The sequence below is a fragment of the Ctenopharyngodon idella genome, chromosome 10 (genome assembly GCF_019924925.1).
Source record: "Ctenopharyngodon idella isolate HZGC_01 chromosome 10, HZGC01, whole genome shotgun sequence".
Taxonomy (NCBI): domain Eukaryota; kingdom Metazoa; phylum Chordata; class Actinopteri; order Cypriniformes; family Xenocyprididae; genus Ctenopharyngodon; species Ctenopharyngodon idella.
In genome coordinates, this window is record NC_067229.1 from 47583071 (window position 1) to 47603039 (window position 19969).

General features: G+C 35.8%; 1 protein-coding gene and 1 long non-coding RNA gene across 5 annotated transcripts in view; one reads left to right on the forward strand and one right to left on the reverse strand.

Annotated features, from left to right (window-relative positions):
* The window catches only part of pi4kaa (phosphatidylinositol 4-kinase, catalytic, alpha a), a 38401-nt gene extending 32475 nt beyond the window's left edge, over positions 1-5926 (reverse strand). Inside the window, exons 1-7 of one of the 4 annotated variants that reach the window (XM_051907680.1) lie at positions 5694-5926; positions 3924-4040; positions 2608-2701; positions 2431-2519; positions 2020-2092; positions 352-614; positions 114-180 (exon numbers count right to left, since the gene is read on the reverse strand). In XM_051907680.1, coding sequence (XP_051763640.1) covers positions 114-180; positions 352-614; positions 2020-2092; positions 2431-2519; positions 2608-2701; positions 3924-4040; positions 5694-5789 — 799 coding nt within the window. In that variant the 5' untranslated portion in view covers positions 5790-5926. Of the gene's footprint in view, positions 1-83; positions 181-351; positions 615-2019; positions 2093-2430; positions 2520-2607; positions 2702-3923; positions 4041-5693 lie in introns of all 4 variants that reach the window. The other 3 variants (XM_051907679.1, XM_051907682.1, XM_051907681.1) reach the window with 3 other exon arrangements.
* Positions 5927-8737: 2811 nt separating this feature from the next.
* Positions 8738-12102, forward strand: LOC127519992 (uncharacterized). The gene is made up of 3 exons (XR_007931995.1): positions 8738-8764; positions 11034-11158; positions 11726-12102. It is a non-coding gene; the product is annotated as an uncharacterized LOC127519992 (long non-coding RNA).
* The last annotated feature ends 7867 nt before the right edge of the window (positions 12103-19969 follow it).

Below are 19969 nucleotides of genomic sequence, written 5' to 3' on the forward strand. Positions count from 1 at the left end.
ACATCAAACCTCGACAGCATTGTTTAACATCAAAACCTTGTCCAAAAACATCTATTGTACTAATAAATATTAAGTAGGCAAACCTGTAAAAATGCTGCTCTTTTTAAAGTTACCTTCAAAATAAGGAGCAGAAGGGTCAGAAGGGGAACTCGGAGGAAGTCCGGCACGCTCTGGACTGGCCTATAAAACAGAAAGAGGTCATTACAGACACAAAATCACAATTTCAACAAATGCTACACATATTGACTAAATTATATAATCTAGTTTTTTTTTCCCCAAAGTATGTATGTGCTACTCTAGAGTATTTGATTGCACTGGCAGACAGACACCCTGTCATGGTGTATTCGGTACCTGTTGTGAAATGCTGGAAACGCTGCTGGTTTTACGGCGTAAAGAGTCACTCTGGCAGACGGTGAGGAAAGAGCTGGGTAGGATGGAGCGGAAATCGTTAAAGGATCGTCGTCGGGTCACCTCCGTCCCCTCTCCTGTGCCCAAGAGCTGAGGGCTGACCCGTGGGAAGAGTTTCGACAGCAGTGGCTCCTCTGTGTTGCTGTAGCGGCCAAACGCTCGCACCACGCCGAGCAGACAGGGCACAGTATATTTACACAGGTATTCTGGGTAGGGAAATCGAAAGAGAGTATTATTATTTCACACTGAAAAACAGCTTTAAGCCATTAAAAAACAACATGAAATCAAAATTGACCCAATTCATTAATTAATTCATTTTTAAATAAATGTATCTGGTTTCATTGTGATTATTCTAAAGAAAAAAACAATAACTATATTAAATATATATTGGCTGATATTTCCAGTTGATTGCTGATATACTTTGCACATACACAATCATGAAAAAAAAAAGTTGTTTTTTTTTAAAGAAATTAATACTTTTATTCATCAAGAATGTATTAAATTGATCAAAAGTGACAGTAAACACATTTATGATGTTCTTTTAATGCTGTTCTTTTAAACCTTTTATTCATCAAAGAATCATGAAACGAAATCTATCATGGTTTCCCCTAAAATAAGAAGCAGCACAAGTGTTTTCAACATTAAATTTCAACAATAATAAGAAAAGTTTCTTGATCATCAAATCAGCATATTAGAATGAGCACAGGAATAAATTACAGTTTAATATTAGTGCTGTCAATCGATTAAAAAAATTAACTAATTAATCACACATTTTTCTGTAATTAATCGTGCTTAATCTCACCTAATATTAAAGTTTTTAATCCATTTTTATATTGTAATAATTTCACATTTAATCTCCAAATTAATGTAGAAAAAACAAAGACAGTATACTTTAAATATTTGATCTAACAGGTAGGAAATATTCAGAAGTTATCAAACACTTCACAATTTTCACTGCATAAATTATAAATTAAATATAGATTAATCCTTATTAAAGCTACAAAAGTCAAGAGCAGTGAGTGATTTTCTCTTGGGCTTTTGTTCTTTGATTAACATTAATGACAGACAGCAGCAGGTTTATTAGGCAGCTGTCTCTTTAAGAGCTGACACACAACACATATCTGACACAGTCATTTATTTAACTCATTAAGCGTGCTAGTACAGACTTAAGTTCTTTTTTTTTGCGTCTTATCGCGCTTGAATGATTTAAAAGCACTTAAATGAATAAGACTGTGATCATATAATTTAACGCTAGCTAAAGGATGACAGGAAAAAAATGGATGCTGCGTTAATTGCGTAAACCTTTTTAACGCGCTAAACTGAAAAAATTAATCGCATACGTTATTACGCAGTAATTTTGACAGCCCCAGCCTTTCAAAAACATTTAAAAATCTTACATAAAAGAATTTAGTGTAATTAATTGATTATAAAATATTAACCAGTGATATGACAGCCCATGTTTCTTGATCCAATCAAATCCAGGTGGATTAAATAAAATCCCACCCTTCATTATTTCCAGTTGATTGCTCTATCTCACATTATGAAAGTTATGAATTTCACATAAATACCTAAAAATAAGATATGGCATTCAGGACAAGAAGAAACACTGACCTTTATCTTGGCCTTCGATGTTCTGACACATTTCCTGTAGCACCTGCATGAGGTTCATCACAGCCTCCAAAATCTGAAAGAGATTTGAGAGGAAACTAAATCAGTCCCTCAATCAGGGCAGATGCACAGCAGAATTCATTTGGCATAAAAACAGTTAGTGATGTAATACAACCTATTAAACTTGTGTTTGATATGTCAAATTATAATCGACATCTCTAAATACAATTGTTTATGTGGTGAGAAATTAAGCTTCTCTTTTTAAATACAATAGGGCAGCAAATTACTCTAAAGCAACACTGACATAAACAAGAAATTACACTTTTGTGACAACAATCCTGTTTGAAAATTGAGAAGTTGATTTATTCAGATAAGCAAGGTAAACAACAGCAAGCAAAACCTTCATGAACACACCTGGATTCGCATGGACTCGTCCATCTGGGCAACATCTGAGAGCATCGTCACCAAACTGAAGGAGAAATTCTCCGCAATGGGGAGCGTTTCTGAAAACACAAGGATGAGAGACATGTAAGATCAGGAACATTTGAGAAGGAAATAAGTAAATGTGATAAAAAAAAGACAGAATTATACCTCGTCCTTTCCTCTCTGTGCTCTCCTCGATCCATTGCACCCTGGGCAAGCCTTTCAGCAAAACCAACAAATACGGGACAATAGCGTCCTTGTGCTGAAGGAGTAAATGAACATACGATAAATTATTTCACTTTGATTAACATAAGATCCCATCAACTATCAAAATACACAGTTTTTTTTTTTTTTTTCAGATGTTATCTTTTTTTCAAACTCATTCAAATAAATGATCATTCAAACTAAATTGTTACACCTTTCACATTTGGGTCAGTTTTGACCTAGAAAGTGAACTGTGGCTTTTTTGTATTGTGTAGTTTTCATGTACTTCTTTGTGTTTTTATGTAAATTTTTGTTTCTTGCTGCCCATCTTGACCAGGACTTCTTGGTAGAAGAGATATTTTATCTCAACAGGACCTTCCTGGTTAAATAAAAAAAATTAAATTTCATTCTGCTGCCACCTATTGATGAAGCAATGCAGATTCAGGCTGCTGATCAACTTTTTCATCTGAAAGTGAAGGTTTATCCAAGTAAAATGAATATATTTTGACTAATAACAACCCAGAGTAATATTTTTGTTGTTCTGATGTTGTTTTGTTGAAAAAAAGAATATGAAGGTTTCATACATTTGGACTGTTTTTGACATTTTCCAGTGGAGTTAATACTGGTAGTTATCAGTTTGTGTTCTTATAAATTTCATATAATGATATATTCAAATAAAATTTCTCGTGAATATTGAAAAAAAAAAAAAAAAAAAAAAATGAAAAAAAAAAAAAAAAATATATATATATATCTTGCATCACAGTGGTTTTACAGTAATTCTTGTAAAATTTCAAATTTCAAAGAATTTATTAACTTTTTTAGTTAATAAAAAAGGGTAAATGTAGTAATAACACAGTAAAATGTTGTAACATTGAAAACATTTTTGCACATTTACTCATTAATGATAAGTTCCTGATCAGATACAATATGGTTTTAGTTGAAAAATAGCTCACGTTCCACCGGGTGAAAACTGACCTGAGAATACAAAAGTTGTCTGTAGGAAAGTTAATTAATGTGTCCCCCTTATTTGGATCATTTACATTTAATCATTTAGCAGATGCTTTTCTCCAAAACGACTTACAAATGACAACAACAGAAGCAATCAAATCAACACGAAGGCAACAGTGTGCAAGTGCCGTGTCAAGTCCCAGTTATTCCAGCAAAGTGCACGTAGCAAGGTTTTTTTTTTTTTTAAGTAACTAAATAGAGAGAGAATAGAAATAGAAAAAGTGCTAATATTAATGGGTCAAGCTGATGGGTGTGACTGTTAAAACCAGTACCTGCAGCTCAGACTCCACCAGGAAGATACCGAGGGCGATCACAGCATCTCTCCTCCTCTCATCCAGCTGGAAAACACCACGGATGTCCACGGGACACATGCATTGTAGCTTCTGGACCTATAATATGCAAATATGCAAATGTACTTAAAAAATTTGCAACCTTTATCATGCAGAAGTAGCGAGAGAAGCAGTGTCTTTAATTTCTATAAATATTTAATCACATCTTTCATGTCAAACTACAGAGTAAAATGTGACAACCAGAGTTATTATAGTTAACTAAAACTAAAAACTATTTGTGTTAATTTAAATAAAGCTAAAATGAAACAATATATAAATATGAGATGAAAAACTTCAACTAAATGAAAAATTAAAACTAACTGAAATGTTTAAGTTGAAGTACTGAAATTAACTGGAAATAAATAAAAACTATAAATAAATTGAAATAGTAATATTTAAAAAAACAAAAATGGACTAAAAATTGAACTAATATTATAAAATAAAGGCTAAAATATCAATAAAAAACTATAACACTAAAATTTGACTGCGCAATAATACAATAGGTGCACACACATCATGAAAACTTAATGATGCAGTATATTATATACAGAAGTTCACCAAAGTGTAAGGAAGTTTATAACATACTTCCCTTTAAAACAGACTATTAATTAAGTCACATGTGGTCAAAAAGTGGCCAGAAAAAGTTAAAAATAAGTGAAAGTGATGTGACGTGTGGCCAGTATGGTGCTGTCCCATACTCAGAATTTGTGCTCTCCAAGTGTACACACACACCGTGAACACACACCTCGAGCAGTGGGCACTGGGCAGCCATTTTTGCTGTGGCACCAGGGGAGTGATTGGGGGTTCAGTGCCTCAGTTGTGGGTAATGAGAGTGGAAGAGAGTGCTGTTCATTCACTTCCCCAAATACATTTCCTGTGGCATTGAGACTCAAACCCGCAACCTTCGGGTTACAAGTCCGACTCTCTAACCTACGTACATGCCACATACTTGGTTTTAAATGAGAGCACCTTCACACAGATTTACTAAGGCTTAGATAATGTTTTGTTCTCAGAGGCACAAATTACTTTTCTATAGAGATCCACCCTAACAACACCTGTCCGGTTTTTCATGTCCTGTCAGACAGTAATAACATGTTAAAAACCAGCACAGTGATGTGTCAGGGTTATTGTATACTTTACATCTCAGTCTCTGAGCAAACAATTACTCCAAATTAAAATGAAACCCCAGCCAAAACACTTCTGAAATAAATACATAAATCAATAAACAGTTCTGTCTGAGCAAATCTGAAATATAAATGTGGTGGGATTTGTGTTGTGGATGAAAGATTTCACTCCTAAAAAACAAATATTATACATTTGAATACTAGAACATTATTATTACTAATAATATTATTAAATTCATAGTTTTATGCTGTCATTGATTAATCCATATAACTGTATTGTAACGGAGTAGTAAAGCATTTAAAATACGCGTATGTTTATATTGCTTAATACATTGAAATTAGTTTAAACTTGAACAGACGACCATACATAGTATTAATAATGTAAATGTTTTTATTTGAAGGGTAAGAACATTGACTGTATAAAGGTAATGTCGGCTGATTTGAATGGCTTGTCTTCAACATTTGAATATATATATGTTAATAAAGAGTAAATAAATAAGAGCGAACATCAGATATTGGATTAAACTATGGTTTGTTTTGGTTGTGTTAGCTGTTAGCTTCAGATGCTAATAGGAAGTAAAACTCTCACCTTGTCAATCGGAGCGGGTCGATGAGCAGCCAGAGAGCGCGCGAGAGACAGCACAGTATTGAAGTAAAAACCTCGCGACGTTCCTTTCGACGACATTATTCATTTAATATTAAAACAACAAACAAATATCTACATCTTAAAATGAAATGCTCGTCTGGTGACAGCTGATGAGAGCTGCGGCTACGGAAAGCCCGAGCGCACATTTGGCAAGGTCATTATTGCAATAGGGAAACGCACTATCAGACGCAGTCTCAGCTTCACGCATGTGGTGGTATTTTCCAAGTAAAATAAAAAGTTGCATGTGGGAAAAAATGTACTTTTGGAATCAATGGTATCCTGTGCAAAAAAAAGAAAGGAAAAATGGCATAATTCTCGAATATACACTAAGAAAAGATGGATCACCGATTCTTTAGCAACACCACAAAATGTACATGTATTTTCCATATACAAATTGAAACGTTCAAGTATCACTATAAATAAAGGGTTATTGGTCTAAGCTAAGAGGGGAGAATCCAGGATTTCATATTTAATACAACTCTACTTGGGATTGCATCAAAGATCATTGCACAATCTTTTGGTTTCACAGGAATCTTAAATTTATATATTGAAGAATTCTTCTGAACATGATAAAAATAGGCCTTGTTCATTAAGCAACTGACTAACAGTAGGCTATGTATTCCATAGTCATATCATAGTCAATATCTCTATTATTTCATAACACCGGTGTTCTACACCCAGTGTCATCTTAAATTTCAGACACCAAATATATCACCGGCACATGAATATTCATGAGTTTCCTGTTTGATGTTAAAGTGGCACTGAAAATATAGTGCACGCTCCTTAAATCACAGAAACTGCTTTCGGTAAGCATTTCAGGGGCCATTTACACGACACTGTTTTTAACTAAAAACTGAAAACTTTTTATGTGTTTTGGCCATTTATTTACACGACAACAGTGTTTTAGGGGCACTTTTACAAGTTATTGAAAACGATACCGTTATCATCTCCATGTAAACAACAAAAATGTGAATTTGTGAAAATGGCGATGTTATGCGCATGTGTATTATGTGTTCAGTAGTGTTTCTTTACAAAGTGACATTGCCAACTACTGGCCTAGCGGCAGAATACAGCGATTTTAGTCATTTTTGCGGATCTGTGTGAAGGGGGATCGTTTTGACAACGTTATCATTTGTACGTGAAAAGTACAAAGGGAAAATGTTTCTGTTTTTAGTACATTGTTGTCGTGTAAACTTACCCTCAGTGTCGAATAAAGTTAAGTCTTTAAAAAGAAAAAAACTGTTAATGTATATGCTCAGTAGTTTGTGTCATGTGATATGATTACAGCCATTTATTTGCCAGTGGCCTATCGTTAGGATACGTTCCGAGTAAATTAGCCAACAGCCGTCATGTTTGTTTGGTTATAATTGTATAGGCTACTTTTAAAATAGTGTCACTTTGATAACTTGTATAAATCTATCTGTGGTGGCATAATAAAGTTTCAATTGTGATTATTTTGTGCCATTCCCTATTGCTTCCTCAGTTGGTAGCCTGCAGAACTTCAACCAGACATTAGTATTAAATTACAATGAAAAATGTTTGTTTATGACATGCCTGAATTACAAATCTTTTTTCACCATACACACAATGCTCCACACGGTTACAAACAAAAGATGGTGAAATTAGCAACCCTGGAGTACTTTTCACAACATTTTAGTCCTATTCTACAAGCTTACCACAACAATTAAAATGTTACTATTGAATTACAAGTGGCTAAAATGATCAACCACAGTAATTTGCACATTTACTCTACTGTAAATGTCAAAGCTAAAAGTTACTCATGAGGAGATTTGTCCTTTTGTGAATAGAATAAAGAGAGCAAAGGTGTGATGTTACAATTTTTTTCACATATGTGTATATGGAGATGACTTGGCCAAAGTACGGGGATTTAATTACACATGTGTACGCTGTTTTGATTGTTCTGTCTTTCTTAATTGTTTGGTAAATAATTTCAAAATCTTTAATAAATCCTCAAGTGAATTATTTTTTCTTATTAACAGGAAACATTCCCAATCTCTCCCCCCGCCCCAAACAATGCATTTAGTTGACAAAATGCACCATATTGTTGGAGACAAAAACATGTCTAAAATGTGATTTTGTTTCCTTTTTTCTTCTCCTTCCTTTTCCTGATGCACTGTGAATCAGGATGCAATTAAACACAGTGGTGATATAACTATTAAACTGGTCAAGTTGTGAAATTTTAGTGGCTAAAATAAGACGTGGTAGTAATTTGCATATTTACTGCAATTATAAGAGATAAAAGTCAATCATGAGTGTAGTAATAAAAGTGTCTGCTTTGTATCCACGAAGGCTGGTAGTCAGTCAGAATGCCAGTTCTGGTTACCGCAATCACTGTAGCTGCACCTATAGGTATTTGGGCTCGCCCACCCTCATTGGTTTCAAACTTCGGATCAGGACCTGATGGTTAGGCACAAAGTTATGGGTTGGCTTATCTGTGGGAACAGGCGGTTAGTGAGTCATCACCATGTATACAATTTAGTTTATCGACCAATTCAGCAGCATAATCGGCCAGGACAACTTCCAGCAGGAAAGAGAACATGTGCGGTCTTTGACCCACAGGGTCGGGAAAGGCCTACCCATTAGTATTTCAAATGGAGACAGTTTAGTTGTCGAAGATGGGGTCATTCTTATTTCCGCCAATACTTAAGAATCGATATCAGTTCGTAAAAATGAAAATTGATTAAAATCAAGAAATCGATATTACCCAGCCCTAGTACGGATCTACTGGACTTTTCAAATGGAGGCAGTTTAGTTGTTGAAGATGAGGTCATTCTTATTTCCACCAATACAGATGGCAATAATGCTACCCAATTTCTTCCTCTTTCAGTACAGTCTTTTTTCAACCTGTCCTTTAGTGTTCTATTTGTCCTTTCCATAGTTTAATATGTTATTAGGGTTTATTAATTTTGGGGTATTTCTGATAGAGAATTGGACTGGTTTTGTCACAGAGACCTGGCAACCCTGCTCTCAGGACTCAGAAGACGAGTAACAAGGTGGGTCTGTTAGTCTTGATTTATTTGACAAACAGTTGAAATATAGCAACACATATGTCAAGGAATATATTTCCATTGCAGTCCGTGACGCAGATAGGATACACTGTATATTTTGCAAATTTGCTTTTTGTCAGGGTACTGTATACACAGTCTGAATAAAGTCTCTCTTTGTGCTAGACTGCATGAGTTTCGCTTTTCCTAACTTGTGTCAACCGATACATTTATTATCACAAACTACTGAATATACTCAACTGTGATCCACTAACTCTGTAAATACAGATCTGGCAGAACCTTTTAGTATTATGACAATAAAATCTTCCAGATTTCTCTCAATCCTGCAGTTGGTTAGCACCATTTTCCTGACAAATATACTGTACGGATCTACTGGACTTACCATATGCACCAGCAGAAGAAAATGGATCTTTTGTGTCATGCAATTTGTTATGTAATATGCTGAGGGTCATAGAGGGGGGGTACAGTTAGTTTTACATTCTGTATTTGATAATATTTATCAAGAGGGGGTTTGACCACTTGTTTATTTGCTTAGGCTTTAGCTGGTTGGCTAGTCTTAGCTGGCTGAAGTAGATGGTTTCCAGCCTGACAGAGCTGGTGGTTGTAGCTGGTCTGTCAGATGATTTTAGTTTCAAAACCTCTCTAAAAGCAGCTACGAGAAGGCATAAAACACTTGCCAAAAACTAAAATATCTGTTTGGTTTTGATTATCATCTCTATTGCGGCCACGCTCACATGACATTGCCATTCTTTTTCATCATGAAAGTTAATTACTTGCATGCGTTTTAAAGCCATGTCAGTCTAAACTTCTGATGTGGTTTTCTGAGCGCACTGTGGGATTACAAATTTAAGAATCTGTTTAAGATCTGCTGATCCTACATCCTGACATAACCTCACATGAAATACTAAGGTGAAGTATATTGTATTTAATATTTTGAGGTAAAGATAATGACAATTTAAGGAGATCAAGTCAGGCAGCCCAGGTGTCTGTAACATTAACCTTTTGTCTTCATGCACTTCCTAACCATTTGGCAAGACAAGCTCAAGATACAGCTGTGCCTTTGTCTCTATGATAATGTGAAGGTATGGGCGATACTGTCAGACTGAGTGGATTAGCACCTATGCATTTGAATGACACCGTTATGCTGATTAGATCATGGCTGGGAAATGTAGGGAATGGGCTGATTCCTGCACTGCATTTGCATGCTTTGTTTAGATTGTCTCCACCTCTACTCTATGTATCCCTCCCCCTTGAATGTATATGAACTACCTAGTACACTGCCTTAGTTGGACTTGGATGACTACAGCGACGCACAGCGCGTTTCTCAATAAAGAGTAACTTCTGCTTGAAAGATATCCCAATGTCTCCTGGTCTCTGCTTTGACGAGGAAAAAGTTTCCTATAGCACACATCCGAAGCATAGGCACAGAACTAATTTCTCTTTCATGTCTTATTTCTCTTAAACTGTCAAATACACAATGTCAAAAACACACAAAGTTCACAAACATGTTGTATGTTTGATCTGCTCTCTTGATTGATTGCCTAAGACAAATTTCTCCTGAGGGAGATAATATGGAGTACTAAAACTAATACATGTGTATATTAGATCTGATATACAGCCTAATCATAAATATGATATGATTAGGCTGTATATCATAGATCTGATATAGCCTAATCATAAATATCTACATAAATTTCCACTGAAACACGATCACAAAAAAACTACACCTTGTGTTTGAGAAAGTGACTGACATGGCTATTTTGTGATATTTAAACAGATTAAGGTAGTATAATGATTAAGTGTAGTATAATGGATGTTTTAATAATAAATGCTGACAAAAACTTTACAGTTACGCAGAATATAAGAAAGTAAACACTTAATTGATGAATTGTCAATACAGTATATACATAACCTAGGGTATAACTTTACCCCAAATGTATCTGCTGCACATACTTACATTAATGTTTATTACATAATATGTTTAAAGAAAATAAATAGTTAAATGCTGTACACAAAATCACCAGAACTGAATGCTTTGGTGCTGTTTTTGTGAAAAATTCTTCCCTGGGGGCATGCCACCGGATTCCCCTACAAATTTATATGTACTTTTGGAACATTCTTGGGGGGGGGCCTGTGCTCCTGATCAAACTCTAGAAATGCTCATGCTGTCAAAATCATGATTTATCACTGCATTCTTTAAACACATTTATACACATTTGTGGGTCCAGTTGGTGAAATATTATGTTTTTTGATACAGATAAACTTGCTGACCAGAAAAGGACCTGATTGAGACCATAATGACTCCTATTCTGAAGCTCATACTGGCTTTGGCAACAGTTTTGGGGGTTGTATTAACCACCATAAACTCCACCTCCCATAAGGGTGAGATATACCAATACACAAATCTCACACACATACACCAAGACTGAGGAACACTAATATAATCATTGTGTGTGTGTGTGTGTGTGTGTGTGTGTGTGTTTGTGACATATCAGAAAACAAATGTGTATAATATAAATCATACAGAATGTTCGCAGTTTCCTGTGATGGGTAGGTTTAGGGGTAGTGTAGGCGGGGGTAAAAAATACAGTGTGTACAGTATAAAAACCATTATGTCTATGGAGAGTCCCCACAAACAATTCACAAAAACAAACGTGTGTGTGTGTGTGTGTACAGGTATATGTGGTTTATGAGGACACTTCCTGTGTCCACGTAAACCAAATGGCTTAAAAAACATACTAAAAACTGCGTGTGTGTGTGTGTGTGTGTGTGTACTCTGAACTAAAGGCACTACCTACCGATACTCCTATCTCACAATCTACAAAGTATGTTTTATCCATCCATGAAATAGGATATACAGTTTTGTTCTATGGACACATTAAATACAGAATCAGTACCTAATAAATTGCTGTGTGAGCATTTGTATCTCACTGCCGTGTTTCCTGACAGGACGGAAAAGTGGGAATGAGAAACATGTTGACAATTCTGCACAAAAAAAGGAACATTACAAAAACGCCGCCAGGAAGGCACTAGACGCCATTGGTTCTAATCGCACGCTGTCTACTTCTAACAAGCGAGCGAAACAGGGCCAGCATGTCTTCAACAAAGGACTCCTTAAGTTTCACAGCAGTGTTCTGGAGGTCCTGCTGAAAGATGTGAGGGGCTACGATAAGCTGGAGAACATGGTGAAGGACCTCACGATCCCCCTTGGCCAAACTGAACAAAAAGCAATTAGTACAATGGTGGCCCACTTCAGGTCAGTGTGTGTGTGTGTGTGTGTTTGTGTGTGTGTGTGTGTGCAGGTGGGATGAGTGCTACAGTGTGTAGACACCTTAGTGTGTAAGCGTAGTAGGCCTGGATGATAAAACAATATTAATAATTATCATGATAAAAAAATTAAGACACATATAGCTCTCACACTCATGCAGGCCACATATACACCATCCATGGACCAAAAACATCAAAGCCAACATTTGTTAATGGGGGTCAGTGGTGCCATGATCTGCTGGGAGGTCTGCCATCTTTTGGGTGTGTACCCCATGAAGATTACAGCATGTGATGCATGAATGACACTGAACTCTGAACCTCTAGCCACCAACTAGCCAAAAACCAACACCACCCACAGCATCCTCCATGAAATGTCTTCCCTGGTCTTGTACTTTCCACAGCAAAATTAGGATTTATAGTGGAAAATGGATCCTTGGAAGGGTCAAGCCGTGACTGATTGGCTCATTCTGTCATGTGTCAGGGAGGTTCAACTTCAGCGGTTTCTTTTCCATAGGAACTTTAGTTCTGTGGACGCTCTGCTTTCTGCACTCACCAAGGGAGGAAGAGTAAAGTTCTTCTGGACCCATGAAGCTGAGGCTGCCTTTTCTGAGCTCAAGTGGCGATTCATATCTGTCCCAATCCTAACTTTCCCAGAACCTGACAAACCATTGTTGGTTAAGTTTCATAAGAATCTGGAATACATCCAACAGGCCAAATGCTTTTAAAGTCCACTGCATCTGTGCTGAAGCTCGCTGCATGATGCGATGCTACAAAACTTCGGCTCGTGATTAGAATAAAAAAAAATCTGTCTTCATAGTGCTATATGTACACCATCAGCGTGCTCATTTATAATAAAACAAGTTTGACAAGACAGACAGCAGCAGTACAACATCTAATGCTATGAGAGGGTGAAGAAGGATAGTAAAAACGGCTTGTATCATATATCACCTGTTACATTACCATTACATACGCAGCCTTTTCGATTAAACCGTGTTACTTCACTGCCACAGCAGAAATTCCTCCCTCTGCTCATCATGGCTGCTGCCCTGTGGGGAAAGAATGGGCCTCCAAAAGCTTTCTCTTCTATTGAAACAACTCCAATGCAGTCTATTGCATCACAGATTAAACTAATGCCATTTCTCAGACGGCTAATCTGGTCTTCCGCTTGCAATTAGTTTATAAATAAAGCAGAACATATAGCTGAATTTAAAATTCAAATCTCTCTCAAATTCTGCCTTTCAGAAATGTAGGGCATTGGCTCCATATGTACCCCAGTGCCTCTCTACATGGATCTGACGTTCCAGTAAATCTTCCTCTCAATTTTCTGCAAACCAATTTTTGGTCAGCAGTGCCCTGCTATTAATAGCCCACAAATCACGTTCTCGTTTACCATGTACCTGTGAAGTAAGCAAATGCTTATTCCTCCTCTGTTCAGGAAATCACTCAGAAAACACCAACAGAACACTCAACACTCTATTCATCCACACTTTCTTCAGATTTCTCAGATGCTCTAAATCTACTTGCAATTCTAAATTTGATCCATTTGTCTTTCTCCAATCTCCAAGTACTATACAGTAGGTTACTATACTGTACTGTATATATTATAAACAGATCAGTTAATGAGCAGCCATTCAATATTCATTGCTAGTTTACCCACACCCCTCCAGCCTAATCAGTCAGTTTTTCTTATTTTTAGCCCACAGAAGTTCCCAAATTTAATCTCCTGCCGATCCCCTCTTCATCAACAATAATAATAATTCAATAATACAATAAAACATTGCTTTCCAAACAACCTGTCTCTCACAGACAAGCTTATCAATTACCCATTCAACCATCTAGCCATAGCAGTGATTTATTTATTTATTTTTATTTAAATATTTATCACTTCACTGCTGCAGTGATTGCAGTGCTTTCTCCCCTCGTCAAAAATAATCTTTAGGTGTGTTTTTTTTTTGGGTGTGTTTGTCTCTGTAGTTCGAACAATGAGTATGTGGATTATAATGCAGTTGTGTACGGAGAGTACGTGGGGATGCTCCGAGAGGCACTTGTGGCATACCTCAAGGCATGTACATCTAACAACCAAGGTGACAAATACAAAATCCAGGAAAAGCGTTCGCAGGTGGAGTTCATCGCCAATGAGATGGTGAACCGTAATGTGTTTGTGGATCCAATGGCCTGCGATCGCTGGCTGAAGGAGAACCAAAACGGTGTGCAACAGTTCAATGATATCAGAGCTGCATTGAAGAATATGATCCAGAACATCCTGAAGGACTTCAAAGAAGTGTCCAAAAAGATCAAAGGCTTTCGTGAGAAAAACAACTGTAACAGGTTAGACAGCTGGCTCCTGGATTACACTCATGTACAAACAATAAATATAACTGTTAATGCACAATAATCAATCAATAAATAAGCCATAAAAAAGTGAATCACTGACAGACCCAAAAGACCTTCTGATGAGTTCACTAGAGCTCCTCTTAGTCCATTAAACCTTCAAAGTAAAGGACATTTTCTCATGTAACTCTTGTTCTCTTTTCAACAGCTAGAGACATCAAGAGATCTATCTTCTGACCCGGAGTAATCACTGGAAGGAGCTCTTCTTTCTAAAATCAATAAGCAATGCTTTTGTTTTACCCACTTTCAATTTTAAATCACATCAGCTAATAATAATAATAATAATAATAATAATAATTTAAACTCTCTTTGTAGGCCAGATCATTGCCTTGTTTAATTAAACCCAACAGGGCTCTATCATCCAAAAACTCAAGTATTTGACAAGAGACCGTACGATGCCATGGGACTCTTTTTATTGTTAAATAAGAATAGTTCACCCAAAAATGAGAATCTGTTGATACTTTACTCACTCTCAGACCATTCAAGATTTACAAACCCCATTTCCACAGAAGAGGGACATTAGGGAAATTATAATACACAAAAGAAAAGATTGTTGTTGTATGTTTGTAATGTATGATGTGTTTTCGTTGTGCATGTTGTGTGTTGAAGCCAAAGACAAACTTAAACTCACAGAACTGAACTGTGATTTATGGAGCCCTGCACATCACAGGCAAGAAAAAAAAAATTAAATGGTTCGCACAATTTACAAATTTTTTCCCTCGATTTACTAAAACATGCACACGATTTACTATTTTATTCCCTCGATTTATAAATCATGTGAATCACAGATTCATGTTTTAAGGCTCAATATATAAGTTTTCACCACTAGAGGTCGCAGTTTCAAATCAATAACAAAGGTGAAGCTTGATGATGCTAAGAAGAAGAGTGAAACAATGGGAGATGTCGTCAGAGATTGTATATAATGAGGAGATAAAAGGGTCTGTATCTCTTACCATTGGAGAAAGCGTAACGGCTAACTTAATCATGTGTGGCACCTCTCAGCCTATGGTGTAATGGCAGTGACATCAGTCGCAACATTCCCTAGTCTGCCTTCTCTTAAAAAAAATACATTTTTATCAAGCTAAAATCTACATATAGTTTCCAACGAAAGTATTGTTTAGCATGCTTAAGATTAGCAAACAGGCTGTCCATTAATTAAATGATTAGCTATTTCCCCACAAAAGATGTTTAATCAGCATAGTGAAGCCTCTCATCCATTGACTTCCATTCAAAAAACAGCCTCTGGTCTCATTCCCTGCGTACCGCCAGGGGCGGGGCGTTAGCATTAGCTGTTACGCTTTTTTGGCTAAACCTTGCAGACTTGCCTTCCAGTGGCTTTGATGTTGTTTTCACCATGAAGAGAAGCTCACAGAACTGAACTGTGATTTGTTAATTCTGCCACATCTTTATTTATATTTTTTTAAGAGTGTTTCAGCATCAAATTCAAAATGTGCTTATATTAACTAAATACCATTAAGTTGTTCAATGGAAACAATGGAAATGGTACTTTTGTCAGATAATATCAAAATAATTAACAAATCACAGATTCTTGTTTAAAGGCACAATATATAAGTTTTCGTCACTAGAGGTCGCAAATCAATAACAAAGGCAGAGCTTGATGACGCTATGAAGGACAACAACAGATGTCGTTTTCACCACGAAGAGAAGCGGAAACAGAGGATAGCGCAGATATTACATCATTGACATTCAACAATGACAAGGGACGAGCCATTATTTAAATTTGGAATAGGTTTATGAATCCTTGGGAACTTTTGTTATAATGTAAGTACACAACTGCATGAAATATATCACACTGTGCAAGAGGTTTTTGGATATTTCATTACAAAATCGTACATATTGTGCCTTTAATTACAATTTCCCAAATATCCCAACTTTTCTAGAAATGGGGTTTGCAGAATAAGTTTTGATTGATGTATTGAAGCATTTCTTGTGAAGGATCTAAGGGTTCTCAATAGCCTACTTGATTTATATCATTTCTCATTTAGTCATTTCATTATTATTAATTGATGTAATTTTATGTTTTTATATGTTATCATACTTATTTCCTTTCTATTGTTGTGTAATCTTATGATTGTGTGGTTTGAAGGGATGTTTGTCTTCATGAGAAAGAGAAAAGAGAATGTCTCCATTTCAAGGTTTTTAACATCACAGGACGATGCTGTGAAGAAGTCTTTTTTCATTGTTTTTCTCTTGGTATAATAACACTTGTTGGATTTGTGATGGACAGACAAAGTCTGAGCATTAAAACATACACTAAGATTATTCAATAAAGTCTGCTCTTTTATCATCACTTCGTCTCCTTCTGTTCTTTGTGCAATTCATTATGCTGAAGTAAAATTGAACATTTTACCTCTTGCTATATCAAAGCAAGAAAAAAATAATACTAAATGACTTTTTAATATCTGTGTGTGAGCCCTGTGATGAACTGTCCATCATATATACATATATATATACACACATATATATATATATATATATATATATATACATACACACACACCATGGCAGCATAGAGTCATCGTCATTTATGTAAGTGCATTATATAAAAAATAAACAATTTCTGCCTAATGTATTTACAAAGAGAAATAGACTCATTTGTCCAGTCAGCATTATTTATTCTGGATCAGAACATGAGCTGAAGGCACAATGTGTTTTTCGTTAGCATGACAATTAATGCATATTTAAGGTCACACATTTGGAATAAATTCTGATTACTTATAGAGAAACACAAAATAAAATCCTTTCCTGGCAGAACATGGGTCATCTATGAAAACTGTTTACAAAGTCAAATAAACACTATATCAAGATTTGGCTGCAACATGGTATCTTAGATATATGGCATTACAGTATATCTAAAACATGTCTTTCAACTTAGTCAAGAACCACAGGCACAAATGATAGTTTTGACAGTCAGACCTGTCTGTAAATTCAAGACAGTTACTCTCCCATAATCACACATGATGTGCAGTGAAGGCAAAATACACATTATTTACTATGACTGAGGTACTTCGAACCTCTAAAAGTGTTGCATACTACAAGTCAAGACACTCTAGTTCTCTGATCTGGTGTAAAATACAAGCTGCCAGAGGATTAAAATACATTTGAAAAACTAACATTCAGTTTTTACAATGCCTGTTACATGTCAGTCCGCAGTAAAGGCCAGTTCACACCAACAATGATAACTATAAAGATAATAAAGATATAGTTTTAAAAATCATTCTAAATATAAAAGAATAGCATAGAGTCCACACAACAGCTATTACGATAATGATATAGACTAGAGAAACGATATCGCTGGGATAAAACACTGACAGCCAATCAGTATCCACTCGCACATTTGAAATGGCAGAGAAGTTAATCACTGAGATCCAGAAAAATCCACCCGTTTGACAAGTCAAATCCCCCTTTTCAATACAATAAAAAATAATATATATGGAAAACAATCGGCCATACCCTCGAAATAAATTGTGAGAAGTATAATTAATGGAGATGAGGTCATCATGCCAAACTAGCAAACAGTGTAACATAAAATGGTATCAGCGCTAGTTTCGACAACACTGTCTTGCTTCCTTTGAAGTTGCAGTGAAAAAGACTAGGTGTTGTTTTTATTCCACTATATTGACTTCCTCAGCTAATTCACTGTAAGATTAGATCGATTACACTAGCTATTCACTCGAAACATAGCATGATGAGGACATCTGCTGGTTAAAGCTGTGTAATGCAACAAGAACAGCAAAAACATGTTGTACACACTTTGAAACCGCAGCACAAGTGTTTAGAATAAACAGACCGTTATCGTTCTTGGTGTGAACGGACCTTTTAACTCTAGAAATTGTGTCACCTTGATCTCCAAGATATTAAATATGCTGAATATTTCACCTCTGTTGTCAGTCTTTACAGATTTGTTAGAATGTCTTGAGGTAGGAGAAAATAATATAGCTGCAAGCAGCAATGATGGGCCAAAGCCCGGAGGCACTGTCACCCCGGTGGCTTCAGAGCAACTGTGCACGGTGGTCAATGGCCATTTAGAACAGTTAAACATAAAAGGACTGTCAATTTCACACCACATTTACTGCAGCAGCTGATGCTCCTATGATCACAAACCACAACACCCACATCCATGAGATCGTTTAAATTGAGATGACTTTCATAGAATGTTATCAGTCAATTTCAAATGAGTGCAGAATATCATCCTAATCTGACATGTCTTTTACTTTTTTTATTAATTATGCTGTTATTATCAGTAAATTTATATATTTTATTAAGCAATGAATTAATGCATAAATTGACTGTAAATTTAGATGTATTCACATCAGCTGTATTTGTCTAGTGTTTATTCATGCATAGCTATGTCATATGACAAAACATTACGTTTTGCTTGTTTTACTAAAGAAGTAAAATGAAAAGTAATATAATTAAGTACTGGTCAGCATTTATCAATATCATTGTGTGTAAGTGTTGGGGTGGGCTAGCAAAGCAGTTCATTCTGGGGTAATCTTAATTTTAAGTAGTTATACTTACATTTTTTTTATATAATAGTAGTATAAAATCAGTCTTCTCCAAAGGCGAGATCTTCGAGCAGCTGCTGATATCTTCTTTGGCTTCAGACATTGCTAACACTGAAGAAAACCGAACTAGGTAACAATAAACAATAATAATGACAAAAAACATACATCATAGTTTGAGATTATATACACAGACGTAAAGCATGATGATAAGGTTAAATATTTTGAATACATCATAATGAATAAAAGTATTTATTTTATTTATTATTTATAAGCCTGAGGGATGAAACTAGAGCTAATTCAACAAGAAAAAAAGGAAAACAAATGAGATGTATGCCACTTTTGCTTGTGGATGAACATTTTTGCATATAAAATAAAGAAATTAACAACATATTCAACAAAAAATAAACTCACATTATAAAAATATAAGAACTTTAAATTAACCCAAAATATATTAGTTGTACTACAATTACAAAATTACTGGCAGCTATTTCTTCAACAAGACCACAAAATAAGCAAGTTTGATCAATATCAAGATATTTACAGATAGATTAATTAAACCTGTCACTCAAATCTTTTAAGTTGTTGCGCTTGTGATAACGTCGTAGGTCACATGATAACGTCAACATGGCGGATTATTTTCGGATCGCATTCATACTCAACGAGATTTGGCTATTAAGTACCTACTCCTTTAGCGCTCGTTAAGTAAGTACTTATTGAAATTAAGTACCTACTCATTGAGTAGGCGGTTTCGGACGCAGCCAGAGACCCACACACAGACACCCCCCACCCCCACACCACACACACATACACAGAGACAGACTGAAGGCCCCGGTATACTTCAAACGAAATCGAAGAACAAACTGATGTGACGTCATTTCGAACAAAATCAGGCCAAAACGAAGTTCGTTTTGTGTTCTATTTGGAAGTTTGAAACGGCTCGCCAAAGCAAACTTTCAGGAAAAGTTCGCTCCAGCTGCAAAATACCTTCGTACTACCATTGGTCAGT